Source organism: Pseudopodoces humilis, chromosome 3 (assembly GCF_049639895.1).
Source record: "Pseudopodoces humilis isolate 2021_Gansu_Grassland_sample_001 chromosome 3, ASM4963989v1, whole genome shotgun sequence".
Lineage (NCBI taxonomy): Eukaryota > Metazoa > Chordata > Aves > Passeriformes > Paridae > Pseudopodoces > Pseudopodoces humilis.
The window spans coordinates 10,003,202-10,031,181 of NC_142202.1; the positions used below are offsets into that span (position 1 = coordinate 10,003,202).

General features: G+C 39.9%; 1 protein-coding gene across 14 annotated transcripts in view; it reads right to left on the reverse strand.

Moving 5' to 3' along the window:
* Positions 1-27,980, reverse strand: part of EHBP1 (EH domain binding protein 1) — a 206,078-nt gene that overhangs the window by 162,610 nt on the left and 15,488 nt on the right. For all 14 annotated transcript variants that reach the window (XM_088053031.1, XM_088053030.1, XM_088053025.1 and 11 more), the window contains exons 2-3: positions 16,202-16,259; positions 7,654-7,749 (exon numbers count right to left, since the gene is read on the reverse strand). In XM_088053031.1, coding sequence (XP_087909157.1) covers positions 7,654-7,749; positions 16,202-16,259 — 154 coding nt within the window. The remainder of the gene's footprint in view (positions 1-7,653; positions 7,750-16,201; positions 16,260-27,980) is intronic.

Below are 27,980 nucleotides of genomic sequence, written 5' to 3' on the forward strand. Positions count from 1 at the left end.
TTCACTTCAGTTTTGCTTTGAAGTCAAACAGTGGGGAGAAGTACTGTGCCACTTTCTAACTAGTTTTCTCTGAATACATAAAATATTTTGTAAGTAATGAGCTTATACCACCAACAACCAGAGGAAAAAAAATGTTTTTTCTTTAATTTTTCCAGCACACAAAATACTTGGGAAGTGTGCTCTTAAATGAACCTCCTCTTTGGATGAACTACAGTAACACTTGTAGGAGGATATTACCCCATCTCCTCTTGTGCATCCTTCCTCCAAAACCCAGCCAAGTGGGTTCCATGCAGCCTCCCTGTAAAACACTTCCAGTGAAAGAATATAAGATGTTGCTAAAAACTTATGTCAAAACCGATGATTTGTTTTTATAGATGAATAAATCTTTTAATAGTTTTTTTTAAAAAAGGATAATAATTTAAATACTGCAAATGAGTGTCAAAACACGCTGTATCAGTAACCATAAGGACAGAAGGGCAAGTAGATACATACAAAATTACACTGAGGTATCTCCATGGTCCAATTCATGTCTTGTAAATATCAGATTATGTAATTATCACTCCATCACATTAATCAGGTTTGTGGAATTCTGCATTATGTAAATAAAGTACATCATACCTATGGGTTTGGTGTATACTATATAAACTCTAAAGATGTAACTTTCTGTAATCCAGCTATTAAATACTTACATTTTTTAGGAGTTAACCTGGGGCAATTACCTTTCTGTTTAATTGCTTCCTTTGATACAGCATGAAATGACATAATGAGATTTAATGGGATCATTAACCACTTTTTGTTTTAATAAGTTACTCCATAGTAAGTGACTCAACTCTTAAATATTTCATCCTACTAAATTTCTTTCCCCAAACTCCCCCAAAAGCTATTAGGACAAGCTCACAGGCTGACCTAAAACTGCTTCCAATATTTTATATTATATTCCATTATATTATATTAATCCAAATATTTTATATTATAATATGTCAAATATTTTATCCCATGTAACAAACAAAACACTCCCTGTTTTATTTCTGCAAGGCAATAATCTACAAAGTCAAACCAAGCTCTCGGTCAGTGGCAATAAAACTCACACCTCTGAGGGCTACAGAACCAGGTGCTCTGCTGAGTATTTCTGATCATCTGACAGAGCAAAATAACACTGTATAATGCAAAGACTCCTTAATGTTCAACATTTTAGCACACACTTGAAAGCAAGTTGTGAACACTTTAGGAAGATAAATGCAGTGTATTGCCCCAAAACAGCTCTTAAAAGCTTCAAGGACTTCTCTAATGAACAGTCTTGCCACATGTTCAGAGAGTATTAAATATGCTGATACATGAACACTTTGCATATGTGTAGGATATCTGAGATTTAAAGGCAAATACAGATTTTTTTTTTAAAAAAAAAACGTTTCTTAATAGTTTTTACATGTCTCCAGAAAGAGAGAAGCCTGAATAATTTTATATATATAAGCATCAGCATTTCCTTGCAACAGACATTATAAGTGGCTTCACTCTTCCACTAAAATGCTTTTATGAGAAGCCCAAGGAACAGCATAGAGTCCTATTTCTGATTAACTCAGGACTTTATTGTGTGGTCATGTAAACAGATACATGTATGATTATAGTTATAACACAGTTTCTTGTATGATTATAGTTATAACAGTTTCTACAGCAAACAACATGTTACATTTGGGGCATGACATTTCCTCATGTGGTCTCTGTAACAGGTGACATTTCTATAAATCTGGCTAATGTTTCATCTTATTTTGGATTTGAAGAGAGCAAATACCAGTAAAAAAATCCACACCACCACATACTTCCCTCACTGGCTAATCCATATTCTCCATTCATTCCCCACATAAAACTCATGTGATGTATTTAGCAGACTATTATTTGAGGACTATACAGGTGACTGTGCTTTAGGAAAAAAAATGCTATTCCAAAGAAGAATAACTCCAGGAGTAATGGTTATAGCAGCCTTTGGAAAGCTCCTGTACTATATGAAAGCACTCTCTGGTAACAGGGCACACAAAACCTCACCTCACCTGCAAGCAGATACAAGCTGGGAATACCTAAAGTCAAGAGTTATAAACAGACCTCATTCCTATTTCCTAAAAGCAAATGATAATGAAAATTACTTCAAAAGATTAAGGAACAAATTGCCTCACATCTCACTGTAAAATGATGGGAGTTGGCAAAAGATTTTTTTTTTTTATATATATAATGTGTATTTGCTTCACCAGCATACCACAGATGCAGAATTACACTCTACCCAGCACTCACTATGGTTTCACCAAGAACTGAAAACTGTAAGCATTAGGGCAAATGGACTGAACAGCCTGTTACTACTCCTCATTTTACTATGTGAAAAAAAAAAACCAACATTATTTTTAATACCAAGACATGGGTCCCATTTTCCTGTCTCAGTTTGATGTTCCCTTTCAGCATCTTCAACTAAGTTTTAGAGCCTTTTTTTCCTCTACCCTTTTTTCCTCTCTATCTTGTCTCACAAGATGACCTTAGCGTGCCAAAAGTAACACTCGGGTAAGAAGCAAATAGCAGGGAACTGTGCAAGAAACAGGACATCAGCTTTTCTTTGCAATCCCACCCCTTAGCTTCTTTCTGTGACACCATTCTACCCATCTACATGCCAACTACCCAAAAAGTCAACTCTTCTGGGATTAGGAAGAGAAAGGACATGTCAGACACATTTTTCTGTTCTCTGTTGATCAGCCCATCATGAATCCATTCTGCCAAGGACTAGATCTTTTCTGCAGAGTACAAAGTGATTTCAGATGACTGAACAAAGGTAAAATTTCTCCAATAATTCAGGTTATATTCAGATTTATTTTTGCATTTATTGTAATAGGAACAGAGGACGTATCAGGGGACTGCTGCATTTCCTAATCAGCAGGCGAGTGGGTAGGGAAGACCTTCAGACTGTTAGTCCCTTCCTCCTTTCCTTCCCCATGCCTCCTCCCTAAGCGTTCCTGGTTTTTGAAGCTTGTCTTTCAATTAGATCACTTCATACCAGCCTTAATCTTCAGTCTTTCTTCTTGGGGAATAACTACTTAAGGACTGTCACAGTGAATCACATCAAACGCTGACAGGGTGTGTGATCTCCCTTTCCCAGTGACCTGCAGCAGATGCTCCGGGTACTCCAGCATCTGTCCTCAGCTTTTGTACTTGCCTGCTTGAAACTGCACAAGACTCAGAATTTGACCCAATTCTTATTGCTTTCAGTGCCGATTACAGAGGTCTGATTAGTCTAGAAAATCACATACAACTGTGATCAGCTTTAATTGGAGCTGCCAGGAAGCAAGGAGCTTTGAGGAGACCAGCAGAAACATCCCTGTGCATCACCACACCAAGCTCACACTTTCCTGTAAAGCCTCTGAGAAAGGCAACAAGCATTGAATGTCTTTTTTTTTTTTTTTTTTTTTTTAAATTAGTCCCCCACTAATCCTTTACATCTTTAACAATTTAACTTTTTTATATGCAAATGTGCTTATTCCCCCAAGCTTATGATTTTTATGTCTGACACACAACACCTTGCCTATGGAACTGGTTTTCGCTCCTATGAAGTATTCTCCATAGTATCTGCTCAAGACCCTGGTCCCTCCTAAACTGAAATAAGTATATTCTGAACCTGAACTTGGTCCTTACTTACGAGAAATTGCATTATGAAGAGGTTTGGGGCTGATTTGGGTTCTTTTTTTTCCTCCCCCGAGAAACACATTGCCTTCGGTGAAGTGTTCCTGCATGGACAATTATTATTCTATAAAATCAAAGCATGATAGACTTGGGCTTTCAAGAAGAATGACAAGGATTTTTTCTGAGTAATATGTGGGGACAGGAATACTTTCAACTACACAAGTATGCCTTGAACATCTATTTAATTCTTATTTTACTAATAAATTTTTTGTGTGTGTGCTTAGAAAGCTATGCCTTTAAAAATGTCTTTTTCAAACCTTGGAATTAAGAGTTGGTAATGGTCCCTGCCGTTGCAATGGACATGGGTGTGATAAACCACGTACATTACTGACAAAACAAGTGTTTTGCGTAACCCAATGAAGCAAAGTCCACGCTTACTCCTGAAGAACAAACATTTTTGCTCAGGAAGTCACTTTGCTTTTGAGCTAGAAAACAATGACACTGCAATTTAAATCCTCATAGTACAATTGATGTTCATTTAGCTTTACTAAAAGCACTGAAAATTTCTGGTTTAAAATCTCTCTCAGCTGATAAAGATCTCTGTTTGTAAATAAACCCACAAAAAAGTATGCAAGTTTTCACACATAGTAGTTAAACTTCCCTAATGTAACGACTCTAAAATATTAACTTCTGGAGCACAACCATGGTAAAAAAAAAGAAAAAGAAAAAAAAAAAAAGGTGAAAATTCAGCTCTGGCTTTTCTGGCACTTGTGAATCTTTCCATGAAAGCACCACAAATTATGGATTTTAAATGCACAATAGGCTTATTGTTTCAGGATGTTTCTTTCTCCCCAGTTTGGTTGAAAAACCCAAGGCATAACTAAACATCAGTGTGGAGCTCAGCAAAGGAAGTTAAACTTTCAGAACACATTGAATTTTTTATGTAATTACAACTTCAGTGGCTGGATGGGCAGGAGCTACAGCTAGTCAAGGGAAGCTGGATCAATATATCCATATGATGCTTTTCCCCACATGACTCCAGGGCACTGTGAAATTTTACCAGCAGCCCAGAATTAATTGAAACAAACAAACAAAAGCATAAAATTACTTGAAGTTAAAGTTTTCTAAATGAAGGTTGTAATCTCTTCAGTACTTTGCTTGTGCAAGAATTACAAATATGTTGTCGTAAACAAGGTAACACCCAAAGTAGGGCTGTGCAGATAATGCAGAATATCTCATCTGTTGACTGATCACAGGGATTTTGCTTAGCCAGCTCTCAAGTGTCCACAGCTGACTGCTGGAGAGGAGACTCTTAACATTCTCATCAGCACTTGAAACCTTGACTTATCTCCTAATCCTACCAGCAACACATTTCAACAGCCACTTACGAATGCACTGCCACTAGCGTGTGAATCATTTCCCACAACACATAGCTGTCTGTCTGGAGCCCCCTCCTTCCATTCCCAACAGCACTCATTTGTTATCTGTGATTGCTACACAGCTCTGTGGGAGCAGCCAGCTCCCAGCTCTGGGCTCTGCCAGGGTGGACAAGGAGGCAGCAGCTCCCTGAGCTTCTCAGGTGGTGGTGAAAGCGAACAGCTCCTGGTTGTTAAACAAGGCCAGGCCGAGTGCACGTATTGCAAAGTGCCAACCCTTCAATAATCACCCTCCTACGCAGGGGGTTGGCTCCATAAAGGAATTTTACAGAACTGCAAGATGAGCAGCCTCTTTTTCTGAGCTTTACTGTTTTCAGTCTTTTTGTCCCCTTTCTTCTAGAGGAAGGAACAATATAAATACCCAACTTCCAAGTCAGCTCTAGAAAGGCGGCTGCAGAGTGCCATCACACACTTCCCACTGCTCCAGCGCTGCCCACACAATGCACCAGCTGTGTGACAAACAGCCAGTTCTTTTTGACTGCCTTTGCCCAGAACCTACAACTACAGAAATGCCAGCTCAATGGGTGCTGGGACACATCCTGTGCTGCAGCTGAAGCACCACAGAGCCAACAAAGCCATCAGGGGACTGGGCACAGCCTGAACTGGGCCAACACCATCTTCTGCCTGCAATCCCCTGCCCCTCACAGCTCAGGCAGGCAGGCTGCTGCTCTGACACAGGTACAGCAGCCCTGGGCCATCACACAGCCTGCTCAATAAACTGCTCTGTGCCACCCATGCATTCCCTCACAGAGAACAAAGGGTACCTGGTCACTTACAGACACTCTTGTTAGAGCTGGAGGATCAATTAGAGCAGATTTTATAGTAAGAGCTGCCTGATAGTGTGATGGTTCTCAACATTTTGATTATAAATCCAGTGCTCATTCCCCCAGAGACCAGTGAGTACCATTTACAGTAGGCACAGCTGCTGGGGTTATTCACACTCCTCTTCCCAGACCAATTCTTGTGACAGGCAGGCTCATTTTTAGGGTAGAGGAAGAAGTCTAGTGAACAGATCTGCCTGCAGGGTAAAATTAAGCTTTTTTAATACCTGACACTGGCTCCAGAGGTCCTTCCATCCCTCACTACTACCCTCAGTCTCAGTTACACAACTAACAAGGCTGCTGAGCTGTTCTACATAACAGAACCCTGAATCAGTACAAATGTAAATTGTAAATAAAAAATGGAATGGCAAGAGAAGGCTGGAAGACACCTTCATTCCAAAGCCGCAGTATCACAGAGCTGGACCCAAAAAACACTTTATTTCTCATCCTTCAGGTAACATCATAATCACCATCAAGATTTATGTACATTTCTGCTTCACTTTAAATGTTGAAAATATCAAGAAACATTTACAGTGTTGCATAACCACATTCAGATCGTACAGACATGTAGCACTGCCACATAAAGCTGACAAGTTTCTTAGCCCAAGCAGAGATCCTACCAATTTTTGGTAGTGAACTTTTGAATCTCATTTGAAGATTACGTGCTTGCTAAGAAGAGAGACAAGTTTATGATAGTTTATGATCACTGCCAACCTGAGAAGTTTGTGTTCATCCCAAAGGCAGGAATTCAAAAAAAATGGGGGGAAAATAAGGCAACCCCTTTTTTTCATTTTAATGAACCAAGTAATTAATTCCCATTCTAAGGCTAATCAGAAGCCACATCCAAGCTCAGGAAATTCCCCAAGACAAAAAAACACAAATATTGCTAATTAGAAAGAAGTATGTTACTGTTGCCCTAAGCTGCAAAGGGAGCAGCTAGGAATAAGAACAGCCAGAATGTAGATGAAGGCACCAGAGTAAAGAACGAGGAAAAACTATGGAATGAAAATCTCCAAAATCTTCAGCCTCCTACACTGTCATGCATGCAAAGCTACATTGTTTATCTTTATGCAGAAAGGGCCTTGCCCAATGATATCTGAGAAATAAGTTCAAGCATAACTTCCTCCTCCTGCTTCACAGCCACACAAATAAGCTTTTTTTTTTAGTAGAACAAATGCAAAAACAGTTAAAAAAAATAAATAATTTCCCTGTAAATCTTATAATTCTCTGTGCTGCTCAAATACTGCACACCCACTCTTACAGCTGCAATCACATCAGTGCTGTGATGGTTGTGTAGCATTCTAAATAATGGGAAATGAGGAGCTGGATTCTGTTGCAGCCAATAGTGTGCACTGAAACTGAACAAGGAAGTCTAGAAATGACTGTGTTATGACAACTTCTGCCTTCCAGTATTTAAAGAAAATTTACCAGGCTGTAACCCATACCAAGTCCTTACACATGTACTACGTGCACAGTTACACATGTGCTGGACTCTGTGCCAATGCCTCGCCATAATCAGCTCAATGGGTATTTCAGTGTGTCAACTAAACTACAGAAGTCAGCTTTGGCAGGGAACAGACCATCCCTCTCACCCAGATTTGAATGGAGGACGTAAGGTTGTGTGGTTAATGACATAAAACCAGCAAGATTAGACCTTGTGACTGTAATCTAAAAATTTCCAGACCGAATTTTTCATGTATTTTTTAGGAAATAGTAAGGATTATGCTTTCAAAAAAACATACCTTGAAGAGAGTCACAGTAATTTCAACATTTTCAGGTACAGGCCATACCACCACCCCACGGTATGGGTTCTTGATTCCAGGCTGCCAGCTGTGTGCCTAAAGGAAGAAAAATACCCAGTTGTTTAAAGCCATTATAAAAGTGCTGACTTGACTCCCACAGGACCCAGGGCATGCAGGTAAAAGTAACATATCACTGACTCAAAAAAAGTCACGCTCTTAAACCCATGACACTACTGAACACTTCAAAGGACACAATTAAAAATGACAGTAAGGAAACTCAGAGCTTTCCACTGAACTAAAGCTGTTCCTCACAAGATCCTAAACTCAGCTTTTTTATTACATAGCACAGGTCAGGACACTCAGAACCTTACAAAAATTAAGGCTGTAAGGTCAGAACTTCTGTAGCAAGCTGAGTATTGTTTTGTGTACAACACAGTGCAGGTCTAATCACATTTACACATAAATGGAGCAAGAAGTTTCACGTGCAGAAAGAAAAGTGAAAACTTTGATTTATAATGCTACTAAAACATTTAAGTTTTTAAGAATTAATATGCTGGGGTACCTACACCTAGAAAAGATAACAAAAACCCAACAGTTAAATAGACTGAGGACCTGTCTACCTTTGAGCATCAGTTTGGATTAGTGTGAGCATTTCTGCTCTGGTTTGGAATATGTATGCCTTTTTCCAAGCTTAACCTAATCTCTTTTGTGATGCTGTAAGACAAATGAGGGAAGGATGCTGCTGCAGAAGTGACAGCTACTTAGCCAGGGTGTTATTAGAAATGTGTGGATGTCTTATCAGGAAAGACTGTGCAATCTATTTACTGTTACCTGAAGCCAATTAACTTGGCTTTCTTCTTTTTATAATTCTAGAGCATCAGTCATTGCAATTTTATACTCCTTCCAACACTCAGAACTTCAGATTCAAATTGAATATTAGAATATTAGAACATATTTCTGCTTTAATAAGGTTAGCAAGACCTGTGACTCAGGTTCTTAGGGATGTTGAGGTAACCTGAGCAACTTGAAGGATGACTTTGCTGTACCAAGGTGGGAAAGACAAAGCTGGAGAAGCAGCCCCATCCCTTTGGAGGCAGCAACTCTCTGCCACCATGTACAGCAGGGAGTGCCAAACGTTGCCAGCTCTCCTTTGGTTTTATCACATTTTTTTTATCTTTGGTGTTCTGCTTGAAACTGCAGCTCCCAAAGAGGCCTTATTAGATCAGATTTTTCAGTGAGTGTCTATGCTTTGTGCTTGCAGAGTAGAAACTTGGAGCATCTAAAAAAAAGGAGATTTTAAAATAAGAGCAACTTGAAAGAACCCAATTTCTACTGGTTTTACTGCATGAATTTCAGTCTAATCTCATTATTCTAAAGAGGGCCTGGATGTATTTTCTGAACAACTGAGCAAACAACACCAAATAACACAAACAAAACTTATATATTTTACAAGAAAAAGGCATTTTGTGAGCAGCAAAACACACCACAGTAGATGTCACTACTACCACAGACTCTGGAGCTGCAGTTTGTGTGTCTGTCCCACAGAACCTGCAGCCCCCTGCATCACTCCCAGCTTGCCCACAGAGATCTTCAACAGACACAAGGCAGTGATCCAGAGCCAGGCACAAGATCACTGCCATATCCTCTGGAAGCATCTTGTAAAATCACTAACTTCTATCCTCCAAAGGGGCAACTCCATCCTCTTTCCAGGTACCAACCAGTTTGTACAAAAATAATTGGAGTTCATGGTGTGTCTGAAACCTGTGTTTTCCTGATGGGTTTGGTCAATACTGACAATTATGTCAAACTTTTCCTGTCCGAGGTCCAGGCACTGCCAGCCTGCTCAGCTGAGGATTACTTGTTCCATCTATTAAAAAAAACCTAGAAAATGAGCATTCACTGGTGCAGTCAACACTTCACTTCAAGCCCTTTATCAGCATTTCCTCCCACCAGGAAAGTCAGTGAGACACAATAAACACACAGGGATATATATGTTTTTCTGTCACTGAAAGCAACAACCAGGAGACAAGCTCTAACTAATGAGCTTTTAAAGCAAAGCTGTTCTGTGATCATGAATGTTACAAAGTCCTCCTCAGGCTTTGAAAAATAAACATTGTATCACACAAACAGCATGACAGAAAAAGGTAACATCAAAAGGACTGTCTGGGTTGTTGGGAAGGAGAAAGGGAAAGGGGAAAGCAAAGCCTGAGAAACACAGAGGACCAGCAAATGACAGTAATTCAAAATTAAGATGCAGAATGTTATTCTAATGCAACATTTCTCATGCCAGGCACCTCGGTGTTGCAGTTTCTTCAAGTTACAACTGGCCTATATCAAAAAACCCTTTCAACTCCCGAATTATAAACCTTGACTTGGAGCTGGATCAGGCCACCGCTGCAGGTGACAAGGACTGGCTGTCAGGGCTCAGCCGAGGCGAGATGCTGCATCTGCACGGTACATTTCCACCCTAATCCCCTCCTCTAATTCCATTTTCCATTGGATGCTTGTGCCTTTAGACCCACTTTTTCCTCATTTGCTACTGGTCTTCACCAGCCATCTCCCATTGTCTTGGAAGTCAAGGCAAGGGCAGCTAAGTAGAAGTAACTTCTGCTTAGGCAGACTTTTCTGCTTAGGCAGGTGCCTCACTCACAGCCCTGCCTGACTTATCTCCAGATCTGAGGGATGAGAACCATGGTCTGGAAAGAGAAGTGCTCTGCTGCATTTCAAAGCAAAAGGCAACTCTTTCCTTTTTCTGTCAGTAGAAAATGAGAGAAGACAACATAGCATGAAAGCTTTTAAATCTGGAAACAGGAGCTACAGGAGGGGCTGCTGAAATACCCTATAAATAGAGTAGGGCTGTGAATGACATTGTCCAACCTACGCCAGTGCTCTGGCACAAAACTGATGACTGGGAGAGGAGAAAATCTCTTAAAGATAAGGCAGTGGAGATGGGCCTACAGACTTGCATGGGCACTTCAGGCTATCCAGTTCTAAGATTCATTTTTCTCTTTAAAACAACAGTTCAAATCCAGGCAGCCAGCTTTGCAATCCACCACCTGTGATGAGAACATCTCTGCTGTTTTGCTGTGCTTGAACTGGAATGACAGACTTGATGCTACATTATTTCAGGAGCCTGCACTTTCAGATGCTTCATCTCTTTTCTGCTTTCTTCACTACCACCTTGCCTCGTCCTGTTGTGCAGGATAATCTCAGGCTACTTTTCAGTAAGATACTAGAGCAGACCATAATATTTTGACCCTGCTGCAAATTATGGAACAGCTTATATTTGTGCATAAAAAATATGTTCTTATTGCCAAGCTGTCAATATTGGGTTTTAAAAGCAAAACTCATATGAAACAGACCTAGGATTATTCCTCACCTGCAGCCACAAGAGTGGCTTTATTGTGAGCCAGCAAACTGCTGATTTTCTTATAAAATTTTGCCAGCTGCCTGTGATCAGGCCAGCTCTGCTACTTGTCAGTGTGACAGGCTGTTCAGGGCACAAGAAGCCAGGAGGAGCTCAGCTGGCTCCAGCAGTGCTTAGGGCAGCTCAGCTTGTAAGGATAATCTCTCTTCTTCAGTGTTATCCAGGCAGAACACTTAGACAGGAAAAAAACCAAAAAAACCTCAAGAGGAAGAGCTGACATTAAGCAGCTTCATCTGGTGCCTCCATGCCAGCAGTATGGCTTTGGAATATTGGAACACCAAGGATTTGCTCCACGTGATGCTCACCAAAGTCATTCACCATCCAAGACAGCCAGAGTTGTATATGGCTTTTAACAGACCTACTGGAAAAAGAATGGGCTGGGAAAAGCTGCCAATTCCCTCAGACCAGAGGAAACCAGCAGTTTGTGAAAGGCTTCTTCTTGTTCTTCTGAACTGCAGTTCAGTGTCACAAAGGGAGACAAATTAAAGACCATACTCCAGCCTACAGCTTGCATCCCCCCCACGATCATCTTGAAATCCCTGTGCTTGGCCCACCAGTTAAAAAGGCTGGGCACCAGAACAACGCTCCAGTCACACTCATACCCTGGGATGCAGTCCAAAAAACCCAGCACGTGCCAAAGAAGGAAGCTCAAAGCCCTGGAAACTCCAGGCAGCCTTTGATCAACACATTGCTGTCAGTGCTCCTTTAGAGTAGACAAGGAAACCAGTGGATTCCCACAGGTCTTCCTATGAATGTCTTCAATTCATCGGCACGCACGTGTGTTACAAATGTCATTGTGCATATGTGTACTACTGCTAAAAAGCTACAGAAAGACTGCTAAGCTTGGGGAATGAGCAAAAACTCATCTCCACCACTGGTTCTCTAGGACAGGGCTACCTCTTCAAGCTTGATTTCACACACACACATTCATGACATACATGATGAATACATCATGCAGTAAATACATGGTTCATGCTATTTTGTTCACCAAATCTTGCCTTATTCACCATCTACAGTAGATGATGCTCAGATAAAGAGCCTCTGCCCCATTTCTTCAATCAGTTTCTCACATCATCTATATGATTTCTTACTAGAAAAGAAAAACAACCAACCAAATTAAAAAAATCAAAGCCCAGACAAACAAAAAAACCTGAACAGAGTTATTTTTCTCATCATTTTCTGGGACAGCCATCACTGCACCTCAGAATGTCACCACAAGTCAACTTTATGTGACTCCAAGAAAAAAGAAGAGTACTAATGACCTCCAGTTTACAGTCAGGGATTACAATCACAGCGTGACCTTGTAACTTTACTAAAAAACTGAGAAGCCCCATGAGTGGCACTACTGAACTGTGGCAGTCTCCAGCATGTCAGGATCAAAACTCCAGCCTGCCAGGGCCAGGCAGGGCTGGCACTGGGCAATAAAGTAGCCAGAAAAGGCAACAGATTGCCAAGGACAGCAAAACAGGTGACCCAGCTGCTGCTTTATTGATGGCAGAACCTTGGAAAAATGCTGGCCACACTGCTGTTGTGTACAAGGGATTCCTTTTACTCCCTGCCCCTTTGCCTCTCTTGGCTCTTACTTCTCACTGCTCAAGTTCTTTCCCTCTTCTCAGCATTGTTCCTTCTCCTTTGTGCTTAAACCATTTTTGATAAACCTGCAAGAGAAGTACTGAAATCAAGGCAAGGCACCTTCTTTCAGCTTTTATACAAAAAGAATCTTTGAAGAATAATTCTGTCAGGCTCTCAGAAGCAAGTGCAAATTTGATTCTTCTGAGGTGTGTAATTCAACCATAAGCCTCTGCATGTTCACAGGAATAGTAGAAAGTACCTCCTCGACATCATGGCAACATCTATTTTCAAACTGAAATTTCTTAGTTCAAAGCCTGGAAATTTGAGAGCATCTCAGTGAAATAAAGGTAAACATATTTTCAACACACTTTTCCCTTGCTCTACAGTAGAACAAAGACATACTTCCACCACTCAAAAAAAAAAAAAAAAAAAAATACCTGGGCAGACAACTTCCTAGTGTGCCAGGGTGCTGAAGAAGAATTAAACAAGTCTATGGCTGCACCTTCTGTAAACCATGGATGCTGAGCAGCATCTAAATAAAGCTTTAAGAGCGTACCTGATTTTGCAAACAGACAACATTTGCACCAGCAGATAGGGAACTCCCACCCTCCCCAAGCTGAAAGTTCATTTTGGTTCTAGGACTGCACAGTAATTCTGCCAAGCACAGCAAAAGTGCAAATCACCATCTTATGTAAATTCCTGGCACACACAATGGAGATGCCAAATCACACAGAGCCACCTCGTCTTGACACACCTCATGAAATACATTGAAATTAGACTTGCCCATGGAGAGCAGGTCCCAAAATAGAACTGTAAGTAACTTAAATCTGCATTAAGGTCAGTAACTGCTGGATATATTTATGGTCTTGTATCCATCCACCCAACAGACTGCTATCTATATGCTCTTTCAAAATGAGTATTTGCTTTTCATTTGCAACACTTTGAAACTTACTGTAATTAAACATATCTACAGCTCCTATTCCATGTTTCCCACTGTAAGAAGAAAAATATTCAGACTCCTGCACATGATGCCTCTATTTCTTTTAATAAAGGGATCACTGTAGTTTATTTGGAAAAAGAGAATGTGGGGCAGGAGGCATATCAAAATCATGGAAACCCACAAAAACAAGGGTTTCAAAGGACATCAAGAACTCAAAATTTAAAATGCTCAACAGCATTTTAAATCACACCAGTTAGAGCAGGCATCCCAGTGGACATCCATAGCTCCATCTTCCAGCTGCACATTTTTGCTCAATACATCTCTTGTACTTTCCCAATAGAAAAGAGACACAGAACTGCTGAAGAGCATCCAAAGGACCATGTTTGTGAGTTTGTGAACTATCTGCTGGCAATATCCCTCATTAACCCTAATGACCTAAAAGTTCATAAAACATAAACACCAAAAATGTCTTCATATCTTTACAGTAAGCTAAAACCTCATCCCTCCCTTCTTCCCACCCAAGAAGCTGAAAAATATAGACAATTATTAATGCTTTGTACTCACTGAACCCAGTGTCCACCAAAAATAGAAAGAGAGGAAATATTCATTTGACTTGTTTCCAATAAAGCAATTAGATGAAACAAGTATGTTGAATAACGTTATTTTACTGGCAGGATGACTAAGAGATCAAGAACACTTATTGATCTACAATTTTTGATCCAAACTACTCAAGTCACATCAACTACCTAAGCTTTAAAATTAACTCTATACACTGCCCAGGTTTCAGGGCCACTCAACTTTCAAAGTACCTTTGTGGGATCTTACTAAACACAACTTAGTCAGCCAGAGACTTTTCTGAGTCTCAGGTTTAAATCTGCCAGTTTACCCAAGAGTTGCTTCGACTGCCTGGTGACCAAAAGTGAGATCATATCATGGAACTTTATGGCCCAGCTGAAAAAGCTTCAAGCCCAGAAGGCTGAGCTAATGCCAGAAAACCCTGTAGCCTCAGGGAAATGCTGTCATTTGGATCCTATAAAATGACAGGCAGAAACCCATCATTTCTGGACTTCTGTTACAGGTTCTGTTTCTGAATCCCAACAAAACAGTCATTTATGAACAAATACCTTGTTTATCACCAAGCTTTTCAGGGTTACAAAGCTTGTGTAAGCACTGCACTTACTGTTTGACATAACTTTTATCTCTGTGTGCAAAAGAATTGAAATTAAATGAAACTAATACAGAGAGGTTATCATAGAGTGAGCCCCATCAGACATCAGTTACTGACATCAGCACTTCCTGCCTAGATACACACCGTGCTATAAATTCAAAGGAACTTGAGACAGTTGATGCTTCAGTGAAACAGGAATAGTCTGACTGGCTTTGCTGATGAGTATGGAACATGGAACAGGAACAGGTACCAGACTGAGCTCACACCCTTGTTTACTCATCAGGTAATACCTTTGGGTTTTTAAAACCTGAAGCAGAATTTTGGATGCACAACATTTAGTTGTGCAGTCAGGAACCAGCCTTCATCTAAATCAGCTTGGAATAGCTTATACCTCAAGTAAAAAGACAAAATACAACAAATATGCATAGCAATCAGAAAAACAGGCCAGAAAAAGAGGAGTACCAGTAAAAAATAAACCCTAAGTCTCTCCTGAGAAGGATAGAAAACTGTGTATCACATTTTCTAAATATTTAAGTTCTTCAACACAATTATTTCGAGGTATCGTCTATATTGTGGATGCCTTCTCTCTATTACTATAGAGTTCATTGAAATATCATTTTATATTACACAAATACACACACACAAAAAAAGAAGCTTAGACCATCTTTTTTTTTTTTTTTAACTGAAGAGTCAAACAATTATTATAACTTCCAAAATTTCCTCTCTGACAAGATCATTTGCCATAAATCCAACCAGGCTAAGAGGCCACATGAGCAAGTAAGAGCAAGTCATCTCAAAGAGAAGAGGAGATTCTCCAGGGAAGGGGGGAAAACAGCATGCACTCCCATCCCCATGAAAGACAAACTTTATCAGAAACTGGAGAGACTTCATTCAGAACTTCATATTCTTCAGACTACCAAGTTATTAGTCATGAAACACAAATTCACGGGTTTGTCCACACTGTTTGTAGAAATACAATGTGAATATTCACTTCAAAGACACTGCTGGGCTGAAAGACCCTGTTTTTATTCTTTTTTATTTGTAGCATTTCAGGTGAAATAGCCTCTTATTCAGGCTTTATCTGCCTATTGCAGGGATGTCAGATTCTTTATTACTTTTTTTTAATTAGTTTTTTTTTATTACACTTGTTGTAAAGAAACCAATTCTCCTTTCTAATTAGGTCTAGCAATTAATAACTGAATTGAATTGATAGTAATACAGTTCTGCTAAACAAATAACCAAAGCTAGAATCAGAGTTAAGAGTTCCCATAAATTAGCACTGACATCAACAGCAGTTTATTCTGAACTTTATGTACAAATTGAGTTAAAAAGAAAATTCAACAACTAAAATACTTCTCATTTATTTATTTATTTGGCTGCTCCCTCAAACCACTGACCCTGTTTGTCACTAAAGTTGTGACTTAATAAGAAATCAACTGACCTTAGAGGATTTTCTTCTGCTTCTTCTTGTCCAAACCACCACTAGTTTATCTGGCTGCCTGTTGAAGATAAGGAAGAAACAGCTTAAAATACAACAAGATCAATATATATAAACAGTTTATATTAAAACTCTTGCAACACGTAATAACATCCTTAGTGGATAACATGCTCTCTTAAATATAGCTCATATAAAAACCACTCTCAGCATCAGTCATTTAACAGGAAAAATAATGTGTATTTATAGAGAAAGGTTGTCCTCCAGTTCACACAGTAATGTCATCATTGTCCTCCTGCTCTCCTTGCCTGTGGACATTTCCCCAGAGCCAGCAGCACACCTGAGAAACTCTTCCATGGGGCAGAGAACAGGACCCAGACTCTTTAAAGACACCTTGGAAACATTCCAGTAGCCAAAATAAACACTAATGCAAATTCTAGCTTGAATTTCTACGCAGATATATTGAAGTTACTTCCAAGTAGCAAAGAAAGCAGGTAATTTCACTTTTTCTTACTCAAAGGATTATTTTTCTACTTGAATAACTTAAAGAACAGGAGAATCAAGTCCTGTATTACTCCTCAAAATCTCTTTGGACAACAACAGTTAAATCAGCACTTCCTCAACTTACCTCCAAAGGACAAACATACTGAAAATCAGTGTGGTTTCCCAAGCAATTGTTTATTTGGGATTTGCAATGAATATAGATGGAAACCTCAATAAACAACCCTTCCAGTACAAACTATTTTCTCTTTAAATTTCTTAGGAGTTATTTATTGGTTAGTAGTTTACCCTTATTATATCTACCTCATTAGTTTTACAGTTGTGTCTGAGTGATTTTTGATACTGACTTAACTTCCGGACTTCCCACCCTCCCCCCATGATACACTTCCCATTGTATGATTGGGACCACACTTCTGGTCCCACTTCCAGACCTATAACCCTCTTGTGCAGACTCCTGACACCATTCCAGCTTTGTTTTCTGGCAGATGACCTAAATTCCTTCATGAAGCCCAGCTGCAAATCCACCCACAAATGATTTTCAATGGAGTTCACATCTCCACTTAAAAGTATTAAACCTGCATATGCAACTCTGCCTGGAAAAAAATTACTGCTCAGAATTTTGAGACATCAGTGTAAGAATCCTTGCATTTCTAAAGCAAACAGCAAAATAAATCATAGTGGGAAGATGGGTGTAACCAAGAAAAAGGAAAGACACAATACATTCAAATCATAATTAAAAGATGCACCCAAAATCCCCCATAGAAATATTCTGAGTAAAGGCAGTGTTCCTATTGCTATTTCATCATAGGAAGACTACCTACTTAATAACTAACTTTTCAAATGAAACCCCAACTGGTTTAATAATCATTTTAGGCACTGAAGTACTGGCCATATTTCCTTTCATACATACTTTTCCATTGAGCTGTTGATCATTTCTGCACATTACAATAAAAACAATACCTCACCCATGATTCACAATTAAACCCCACCAGAACTAAGGGTCTCCCAAAAAAACAAGCTAAAGGCAGATCATGCAAAGGAAATGAGGACACAAGCTTAATTTTTTTTTTTTTTTTGAAAGTGAAATAATCTGCTGTATTTTAAACTGTAAATTCACTCTTGTGGACTGTTTACATGACTTAAATTGCAGGCTGACTCTGCTCACAATTTCTGCAAAATTTTGCTTGGTGATCCTGTTGGACGTCAAAGCTCTTTGCTCACTTGGTGGAGGGTTCTCATCTTTGGCTTACACCAGCACCAACCCATTCACTTCGATGGGAACTGTATTTGTGCCACCAGGGAAAAACAACACACCCTCAAGCAAAGCAATCCAAACCCATGCCAGCAACATTTCCCAGTCCTGAAGAACTCCCTCTGCCAGGAATATACAGAAATGCACCAACATGAAGTAGCCAATTAAAGTTTTAAGTCAGACTGAGAGGACCAAGCCACGCTGACAGACGAGCAGGAACAGCATTTGCTCCCCTCATTTCTCTCACCAGTATATTTACTTTGTTAAGTACTGAGAATATTTTACTCCTTCAGCTTCAAGTATGAGAGAAATCCACACCCAGACGTACTTTACAAAAAAAAACAAGGAAGGTCATCACAATATGGAGATTGAAAAATTAGCAAAATTAAATGGGATGAGAAGGGAAGAAAATACCCCAAAGGATGAGTGTCCCCACTCTGTACACCACATGCTTCACTGAAACCTAACAAAAGCCACAGCAGTTCTTCTAAGGGATTTTCTTCAAGGAAGAAATCCAAATTTTAAGTAGATCAAACAAATCCAACAATCCTAAAATCCAACAATTCTAAAATATCTTCATAGAACTGTTTGACTAACTACACCAAGAGCAACCTTTCCTACCACAGTCTGTTCATTGCTCTCCTATGCCAATATACCTCTAGACGAAAAAGCCCAGCTCATATTTTAGTCAGCAAATTTGCATTCAAGGTTATTAATGATATCTCAGTGCTAGGAAATGGCTGATATCACATAATGCACATTGCTAATTGAAAGCATTAGGTAGTATTTCCTACTTTGGACTTCTCCCCTCCTCATAAACGTAGCTGCTCATTAGTCAATAATCAAAGCAAATAAAACCACCTCTGAAGAATTAGTCTGGAGACCAGTTTTAGTATCTTTATAAGTTTACTTATTGTACTTGGATATCATTCCAAATACAAAATCCACAATGATGCAAGCTGAACAAATGTTAATGGTCAGCAATTAAGAAATAATAATAATTTCCTGTGCAGCACAAATGACATTTCTCATTTCTTTAACCCACCAGCTTTTAGCCAGTCACTTATTCAGCAAAGCCAGTATGACTACAGCAAGGAATAACACACTGCTAACCTAAAGACAATGGATTTGGAGTAGGAGAAGAGACCTGGGTTTTAGTTGGACACTACATTTCCCCATTAAAGTAATTGTGTCAATCTATCAGTTCAACACCACTGACCCTTCAGCAGAAGTGTTTAATACTGTGCTGGAACCTGCCACCATTGCCTTGGAGGTGCTGTGCATTTCCCACCAAGGCAGCCTTGCCAAAGCAGCTGCACTTCCCTGGAAGGGGGAGCTGCTAAAGGAAGCCATCAGCACTGGGACATCAGGTACTGTCATTGGGAAGAGCACGGATCTAGTGGCAGGGGTTGAAGGATCCAGCTTGGTTCCAAAATATCATCATATTTTCTATAACTTACCATAAACCTGTATTTGGTATTTACTCATTATTGTGTGTTTCACAAAAAAAACTACTCTTGAAGAAAGACAGTTCTTTACTACTTTCAAGTAGTAAACTTAATTAATTATTGACAAGTGAAACAACAAAGAAGCAGAGAAGATTGATTTCAAGTTTTCTGGCTCAGAAAAGGAGATTCATCACTGCCCTGCATACTAAACAATTAACATGGGATCCAAAATACAGATTTATAAAACACTTATAATTCAAAACCAAGCCTGAATTTCCTGTCAGATGGAAGTCATGATTCTGGTACCTTCCATTTTCCCACTGAAACAACCCATGTGAAAAAAGAAAATAAAAAGAAAAAAAAGGAAAGAAAAAAAAAATACTGTAATAAAACTTTGCCATATCCACAACTATTAAATAATGAAATAAAAACATCCTGCATATTGGAAAAAAACTGCCATCTGATCAGCACTTCATACACTACAAATTTTACCGACTGAAAGGAGGTTGTGCAAGATTCAAGGTCCTTTGCGGGTTGGTTTGACCATTCTAGGAAGTGTTTGGCACAATATTTTGATTATGGAACTCTCCAAACATCACTTGTAAAGGAAGAACATGAAATGTATCAGTCTCCTGTGAACTCTTGTTTTGTAAACCTTTTAGCAGAAGCTGATAACATTACCCAGGACATATTTCTCCACTAAACTTACTGTTCAATGACAAAAAGCTGTAGAAGACTTGGGGTTAGAATCTGTTGTTGGAAAGAATTGTAAATGCACTTAACTTTAATGCAGACCACTGAAGCCAATAGCAAGACCAGTGATTAGCAACCTTTTGCTAAAGCTGGGAAAGCAAGTAACGGGATTTCTTAGTAGCAAGGTACTGCTACATTTCATAACACTCAATAACTGTTAAATGCCTGAAACGTAGAAGATATCTTTTTTGTACCTACCCCACACTGTACAGCCTTGCAAGTTTGTTTTGGCATCAAACTGCCAAAGTGTTGAGTTTTGCTTATCCCCTCTCCTTTTCTTTCTTTTTCAGCTGAGCTGTTTTATTTTTACTATGTTACATTTGAACTGCATTAATTAGTTCACAGGCTGCTAGATTACTCTTGTGAAGCAAGCTTAAAAGAGTATAATTAATAAGAGAAGCAGCAGTGTTAGCACAATAGCATGCAGATGCACCTATTGAAGGATAAAAATAATTTCTTGAGGACTAATGTCAAAGTACTTCTGATAAGAATTTTTTTTAATAACCTTTTGTCCCTTCTGCATTGTGCATCCCAGCATGCCATGCACAATTTCCATTAGGGACCAATCCTCCCACCCCACCAGCATACAGCTTTCTACATGACTGCTGAAAAGCCAGCAAGGCTCTCTAATGGTCTCTTAAAAATAAATGTGGTTGGTTCTATACCACCATTAATTTGGAATGAACGTTGCTTTTCCTCATTTTACAGCTAATTACTTTGAAAAGCGCTCTTTGCAGTGCAGTCTTCTGCACTAGGTCCTGCACTATTGCCATGTATTACCATTAGCCAAGGAACTCATCAGGCCACGGCCTTTTGCAAGCCTTGCACTGAGGTTTTTTTCCCTCAGAATTTCCTGTTCACCACAATCAATGAAATTTCACAGCTGCCTACAACTGCAGGAAGTGCAATCAAATACTGCCAATGCTTTAAACAGGCCCAGTGATACTGTAGGAATGATGTCATGCATTGATGCATTTGCCAAATGAGTCCTCTTGCTGAGTGCAGGTACAGCACTGATGGCAAAAGCCAGAGACATTAGGAGGAGAATAAAACACAGTGCAGGTAAAACCCCTCTGAGATAATTGTAAGATGAAGTACATTACAAAAGAAAGTTGTGCATTTCAGGAAGGAGTCTGGGGTCTTCTTCTCCATGTCCCCTTAAATTGCATGGTGGAAGTGAAAGATTCCTGGGTAAGGCCTGTGCCATCCCAGAGTTATGTCAGACTATTGGAGCATTCTCTCGATACAACTTACTGTGAACTTTGCATCAAGCCCCTAAAATAAGGCGAAGTTTGTTCTTCTATCATTAAAACTATTCAGTAGTTTTAACAAGCCTGGGAAATTTCAAAAGAGAAATCATTAAAACAGGGAAAGCAAGACGACATCACAGCTGACATCCATCCATCTCTACATTTTCACTTTCTAACATAGAAAGTTCCTCCATTTCTTCCCACCAGAGGTCTCTACAGATTTTTTCAAGACTACACAAGCCTGTTGAAAGACCAGAAATCCCCCTGTGAAGTGAATTTTAGATTTTTAATACATCTGCTGCTAAATAGACTGGCCTCTACAAGACCTGCATCTCAAGACTATGCTTTACTTTTCACTAGAAGCTCTAGTCTGGCTTTTCTTGGTTTATACGAAACAGGGAAAGAGCAAGACACTCTGACCTATTTTATGAGTGCAGTCAGACCTACTGAATCTGCACAACGTCTGTTTGCGAGGCTGAGTGTGGAATGTGTAGTATGTACTGCCGATTACTTGATTTTCTCAAACCAAACAAATGAAGTTTGCAGGATGAGCTGAATTTAATAAAACCCAAGTTCATCTATTATTCAGAAAGAAGTGACAAGGGCAGATTTTACTTCATTTTTCCAAGCGTTACGGCAGCAAAGAAACCTCTCCAGAACTATCTAGCGAAGTCTTGTCTTAAAGCTTTTTGCAACAGAATTTTACATTGCAGAACCCACAAACTGACCCCGGTCTTCAGAAATTGTGTTCTTTACCATCCTTTTGGCAGTAACACAAAGAAGCCTTGACTAATCCCTGAATTTCAGGTCCCATCCATCCAGCTGCTCTCCACGTGGAAGCTTTCTTTGCCTGGTCCAAATGTCACCAGGAGAGGTTGAGTACCGCACAAGAAGGGCCACACGTGGCTTCCTTATCTCCCCCTGGCACAATCACAGACACTCCCCTTTAGGCAGGCATTCACTGCAGCGATGCTCTGTCCACATGTTTACCCCACACAGCCTACCACACCAGAGCTCACTAACACCACCCAGCACTCTAAACCAAACCATGGCTAAAAAACCCAGGAGCTGCTCCAGGAAAGCTTGTTTGTAACACCAACCTCCCCAGTCAGTTCTGCTCTGGCTGACTGGCAGGGAGGAGCACAGGCTAGCAGGGCCATTCAGACAAACCTTGAATGGAAAGTGTTGCTTTACAGTGGAAAGTTCAGAGGAAGGAGCTGCCATGAGCCAGATCTTTTTCAGATGCCTGATCTTCCTTTTTATACTCTTTTCCAAGTACATTTATTCTATATTTCAACAATAAGGAAAAAAACAATTTTTTTTTTTAAACAAAAAAACCCAAAACCTTTCTGTTTCAAGTTGGTAGCTTGTTCCTTCTGAGCAGAGCAGAGCAGAGCAGGAGGAACTACACAAACCTGCCTGCACAGTCTGCTGGGGCCTGACCTGCTGTGAACCCGCTGAACTCACCGTGCTGATCCCCCTTCCCTGCAGAGCTGGGGCCTGACAAATGCCATGTGAATAAACACAAACAGCCAGAAAAACACACGCTATTTCACCTCAGGCATAACAGTGCATTTCAAAGCTGGTGTGAGAAGGTGAGTGCCTGACCATCTCCCTGTTCTGGAACCCAAATGCAGCCTCCCAGCACCTCCACATCCCACCCCTCCCTCAGCAGACACCGCTGGTCAGCATCACCTGCCCCTCTCGGGGTTCACTGTGCCATTAGACAATAAAACAGATCAGTAACAAGAATTCCAGAAACAGTTTTAGCAAACTGAGCAAGGAATTTTGAATTCAAATTCCATCTCCCGTCCTCACTGACTACACAGCATCCAGAAAATTTCAAGACAGACACTGGGCAACATCAAGCCTCCCCCTTCTAGTCCTACTCATACCTCCACCTATAGACCAAAAATCATCTCTATACAATAATTTACAGGCATTACTGAAGATGCCGAATTGAGTGTTACCCCTTCTTATTTTAAAGCACTAAAGTATAACTGTTAGGTGCATTCTCATGATAGAAAGTATTTTTAAAAATAAGTCAAGCTCTTTGACTGACATAGTTTCAACCCATTAAAAATTCCCACGTAAATGATACCTTTTTGTACTAAAAAATATGCAAGAGACTTCTTGGCACACCACTGTCAGTTTTAATTGGACCTATTCCCTTTTGCATAACTTATTTCTGTGTCAAATAGCATTCAAACAGAAGGCTTTACTGGTTTTCAGTCTGCAAAAAACAGAGATTAGAAATTATTTTTCTGTCATTCCTCTAGAACAGAAAATTGTATCTTGCACCAAAACCACAGTTTCAGGAACATCAACTATTCACAACAGACACTTCCTTCTCCAATTTGTCTAAAATATTTAAGAAATTCTGCATAGCCTACCATGAGCAATTAAAGAGAAGGATGATCTTTGCTGTTCTTACTGACTGAGCAAGTTTGACATTTACACACAGATACATGAACAAAGCTTTATACTCCTGTTCTACAGAAATACCAGTGTCCACATTAGGACTCGGACAAAGCAAGTTTCAGCAGCTACAGTGCATTAATGCCTCCTTCTCTGCTTGCTGTCCATGGACACATCCCTAAGATTACAGTTCTGCAAAAGCAGGAGCAGAAGAATCTGGCACTTTGTTTCTTTTAAAGCTCCCTTCCAAACCAAGAGCACCAGGGTTTTGTTTGTCTTTCTTATTTAAGAGCATGTTTTAGATTACACAAAGCAACTTCTACCATTTGAAGACGCGCAGAAATTGTGAACACACTAAAAGCCTCTGAGTGGGCAGCATGGGTGGAATGGTACCAATTCATAGAGTTTGTCTGGAAGATTAAATTCTAATCACCATCTCAGGTGCCCAGATTATGGAACTGAGATGGTTACACAAGCTAGGAAAAAAAAAAGGCTGACACCTACAAGAACCAAATGTGTGCTAAGACACACAGCAGTTTGCCTCTGATACTTGTAGGGTTGAAAAGCTTGAATAAGCTTGCTTAATAGTCTTTGCTTGAAGATATAAAGACAGTGCAAACCCTGGAGTTACACAGAACCCCACAGAAGACTGTAGCCTAACACAAGCATTCAGTAAACTGAGGGGCAGATTCCTGGTATGCTGTTGTCCTGCCACAGGAGCAGTGTGGAAGGGTTGGTGTGATACAAACTCACATTTAGTCTTCCAAATGATCACTCAACTAAGCCCTAAATTAATCCATATTTATTTTGAGAGATAGGCACTCCTGGCTTATGCAGAGTGAGCTCCCCAATTAAAGCTTCCTCATCTGTCAGCAGCCTCCTTTTGCTTTTGCAAATTAATATCACAAGGAGAAAAAAAAAAAGGGGGGGGGGGGGCGGCGTGGAGAGGTCCTAGTGAAACCATGGCAAGCTGTGCTAGCTCCTTTGCCATGTCGCTGCCTGGGAGACCAGACTTGGAAAATATCTCCAGGTGCTCTTGGCCACAGCCACAACAGGCATGGCATCAAGCAGTATGAACCCACTTTTGGGAAAGGAAGGCGCTGAAGGATGAGATCTCAAACAGCTTTCTCTGCCCTGATTCTGGCATCCCCCTGTCTGTATGACCAAGCAGGACTGAATCATCTGCTCTCAGCAAAGCGCCCAGTTCCTGGGAGGAGCACTCCTCAACAGCCAGTGGAAGCAACACAGCTTTCTGCCACCCTCCAGGGGTACAAAACCAGAACATTTTACCAACTGCAATAATGCACCAGCTACTGCAAATCTCTGAAGCAGACAGAGCCCCAAAGCACCACAGAGAAACACAAGAACCTTGCACTGAAACTTGCATCCCAACCAAAGTCACACATTTGCACACCAAGCGAAACAAAAAAACCCAGAGCCTCAACTGACCTCATCTTCTCCAAGCTTAGTGAGACTGTCAAAACGTAAAAATCGAGAATGAGCTAATGTGGCAAATTTAGCAGCAGTAAGCTATATGTAGATGGTTGTCAACATCAAAGCTATGATTTTCTTGGATGTTAATGAAAAAATTACTAGATTTACAAAATTTTTGTATGTGGTTTCCAGGGAACTGGAAACTGCCATGATCATTTCCCAGGAGATGCCCCATTTCATGCTGATGACCTTTCAAGAGCTGTTTTAAGATGGAGGTATGGACATAAGAAATAAAATTATTCAATCAGTATTTGCAGCTAAATAACTGTTCCAAAGACTGCAAAATTAGAATAATTCCTCCTCTTCTAGCTCAGTCTGTTTAATTACATTGTTACACTGCTTCCAAGCTGCCTCCTGAAACAAAAGTTGCCACTTCTGATTACAGAAGTCAATCTCAAAAACAACACAGATTTCCATTTACAGCTCAACAGTTCTTTGTACACCCAAAGTCTAAAAATTTGCATTATTTTTAGTAAGTTAAAACTGACCAAGCCTTTTAATTAATGCCTTCAAAATAACACCCATGGCTTATATCCAGCAGCAAGTATTGGCTAGGAAAAAAGGTATGTTTATTGGTGGATACTTCAAACAAAGCAAAACCTCCTGCCAACATTAGGGGCTTGATATGGTAAAAAATAAACTGAAAACAAAAAAAGGGAGAGAGGAAACAAAAAAAACCAGCAAAAAACACAAAACCCAAAAAACCACCACAACCAACCTAACTAAAAGACCTCTATTTTGAAATGTAAAATAATAAAAATAAAATGTAAAATAAAATAGAAAATTTAAAAAATAACAGCAACAATTAAGGACCTAGACAGATTTTGCCAATAACTGCTGCTTGTAAGATGCCTAGCAGAAATTTGAATTGGATTTTAACTATTCATTTCAAGATCAGCTAAACTGGAAAGGAACAGCATATTAATTCTGACTGCTTTAAGCATGGTTTTCACTTAAAAAAGCAAACTTACTGTACCTACATTAAAGCTGAATTCAGCTTGATGCTGAAAACATAGAAAAAAATAGTACCTTTCAGCCAGACAGGTTCTTCTGTTGGAATTTCTTAAAATAATCTTCCTATAAAATATTTTTCTGTTACAACTAGCTTTCACTCAAGTCAGACACTCCCAACAACAGAGCCTGGCAGCCCTTTGTCCCAGCATTCCTACAGAGGGACCTGAGTAGTGGTCCTTCACTTTTATTTCAGTACACCAGGCTGTACCCACTCTGGTTACTAACAACCACCAGGAGGACACTCCTCAAGGTCCTTTATACACAGAATTGTTGAGATTTAAGCTGCTAAGAATTAACACTGTCCTGTCCTTACTTACATTCCCAATGAAGACACATAGACACAAACAATCAACTTCTTCAAAGTCAAATTTTTAACTGGGGACCAAGACTAAAGCCAGCCACTATCTTGATTACAGTGTTGCCTTCTCTTTTCTTTCTGTGCTGTCATGGATGGTATTTTATCTCAGCTTAAAACAGACAAAACCTGTACCTTTTCCATTCTATTGTGAAATGCCTGGTTGTGTTTTAGTCTGCTGGCTTCTTTACACAGCTGAAGGGCTGTACCGTGGGGTAGGTGTAAAGCAACATCTTCAGCCAGAGAAGACACCTGGGTGCTGGCCAGATTTTTCATTATGTGGATTTGATATCTTGCAGGCTGGATTCCAGTCTTGTACCATTAAATGAGGCAAAGGGATAAAGAGACAGAGCCACTCTATCCCACAGTGCATACAGCTTAAAAGATTAAGTATTTTGTTTCACCCTAGATTTCAATTTTACTCTAATTCAAAAATTTTTTATCTGTAAATACAAATGTGTCTGGTGTGTAAAGCAGTTCTCCTTGGAAGCAGAAAGGTGAATAAAAAGGGAAGCTAGACTGGTTTCTGAAGGAAAATACACTCTTAATCTGGCAAAGGGATGAGAGCCATCGACAGAAAGTAAAAGACAAAGCCTCTCAAACCTACTGCAACACCTCGTTGTGCCAAGTGAGGAATAATGTCCTTACAGTGAAAGGCACACATCTCCTACCAGATTAAGGGCTGCAGAATCTAGTACTAAGTGAGGATAAACAGGAAGAAAAATTTTAATTTCAAGCTTTCAGAAGAGTATTACAGTAAATGAAATTATGATAAGTTGCTGTAAATTATTCTGTTTCAAATAGGAATTTTAATACATTTGTCTAGTTAAGGTCAAAGAAGCCAAATTAATAAAATCCACTCTGCAAACCAACCATCAAGGGAATGAGAATCAATTTTAGCTGTGCAGAGTTCACAGAGCACTGGGGGGGGGAAAACCAGCTATGTGCAGAATCATCAACACGGACAATAGAGATGTGTGGGCACACAAACTCCTTGGATTCTGCAAAATAAGATTTTCCACATATTTCAGCATATTTTACACAAAATGCACTTTTCATCTTTAAAACAAACAAGTCTCAAAAGTTGAAGCCTGCAAAATTTTTACATATTTTCTTCTGGAGTGTTCAGATGGAAGGCCAGGCTTGGCAGGGCCAGCACTGCACACACGTATGCTCACCCCCACAAGAGCACGCAAGAGAAAGGGCAGGCCCATGGAGCAGCACTCAAGAAAATCAAGGCTACCACAAGTGATGAGCAAATCTCTTGAACTGAGTGTAACTCAGCAAGGCTTCATTTATG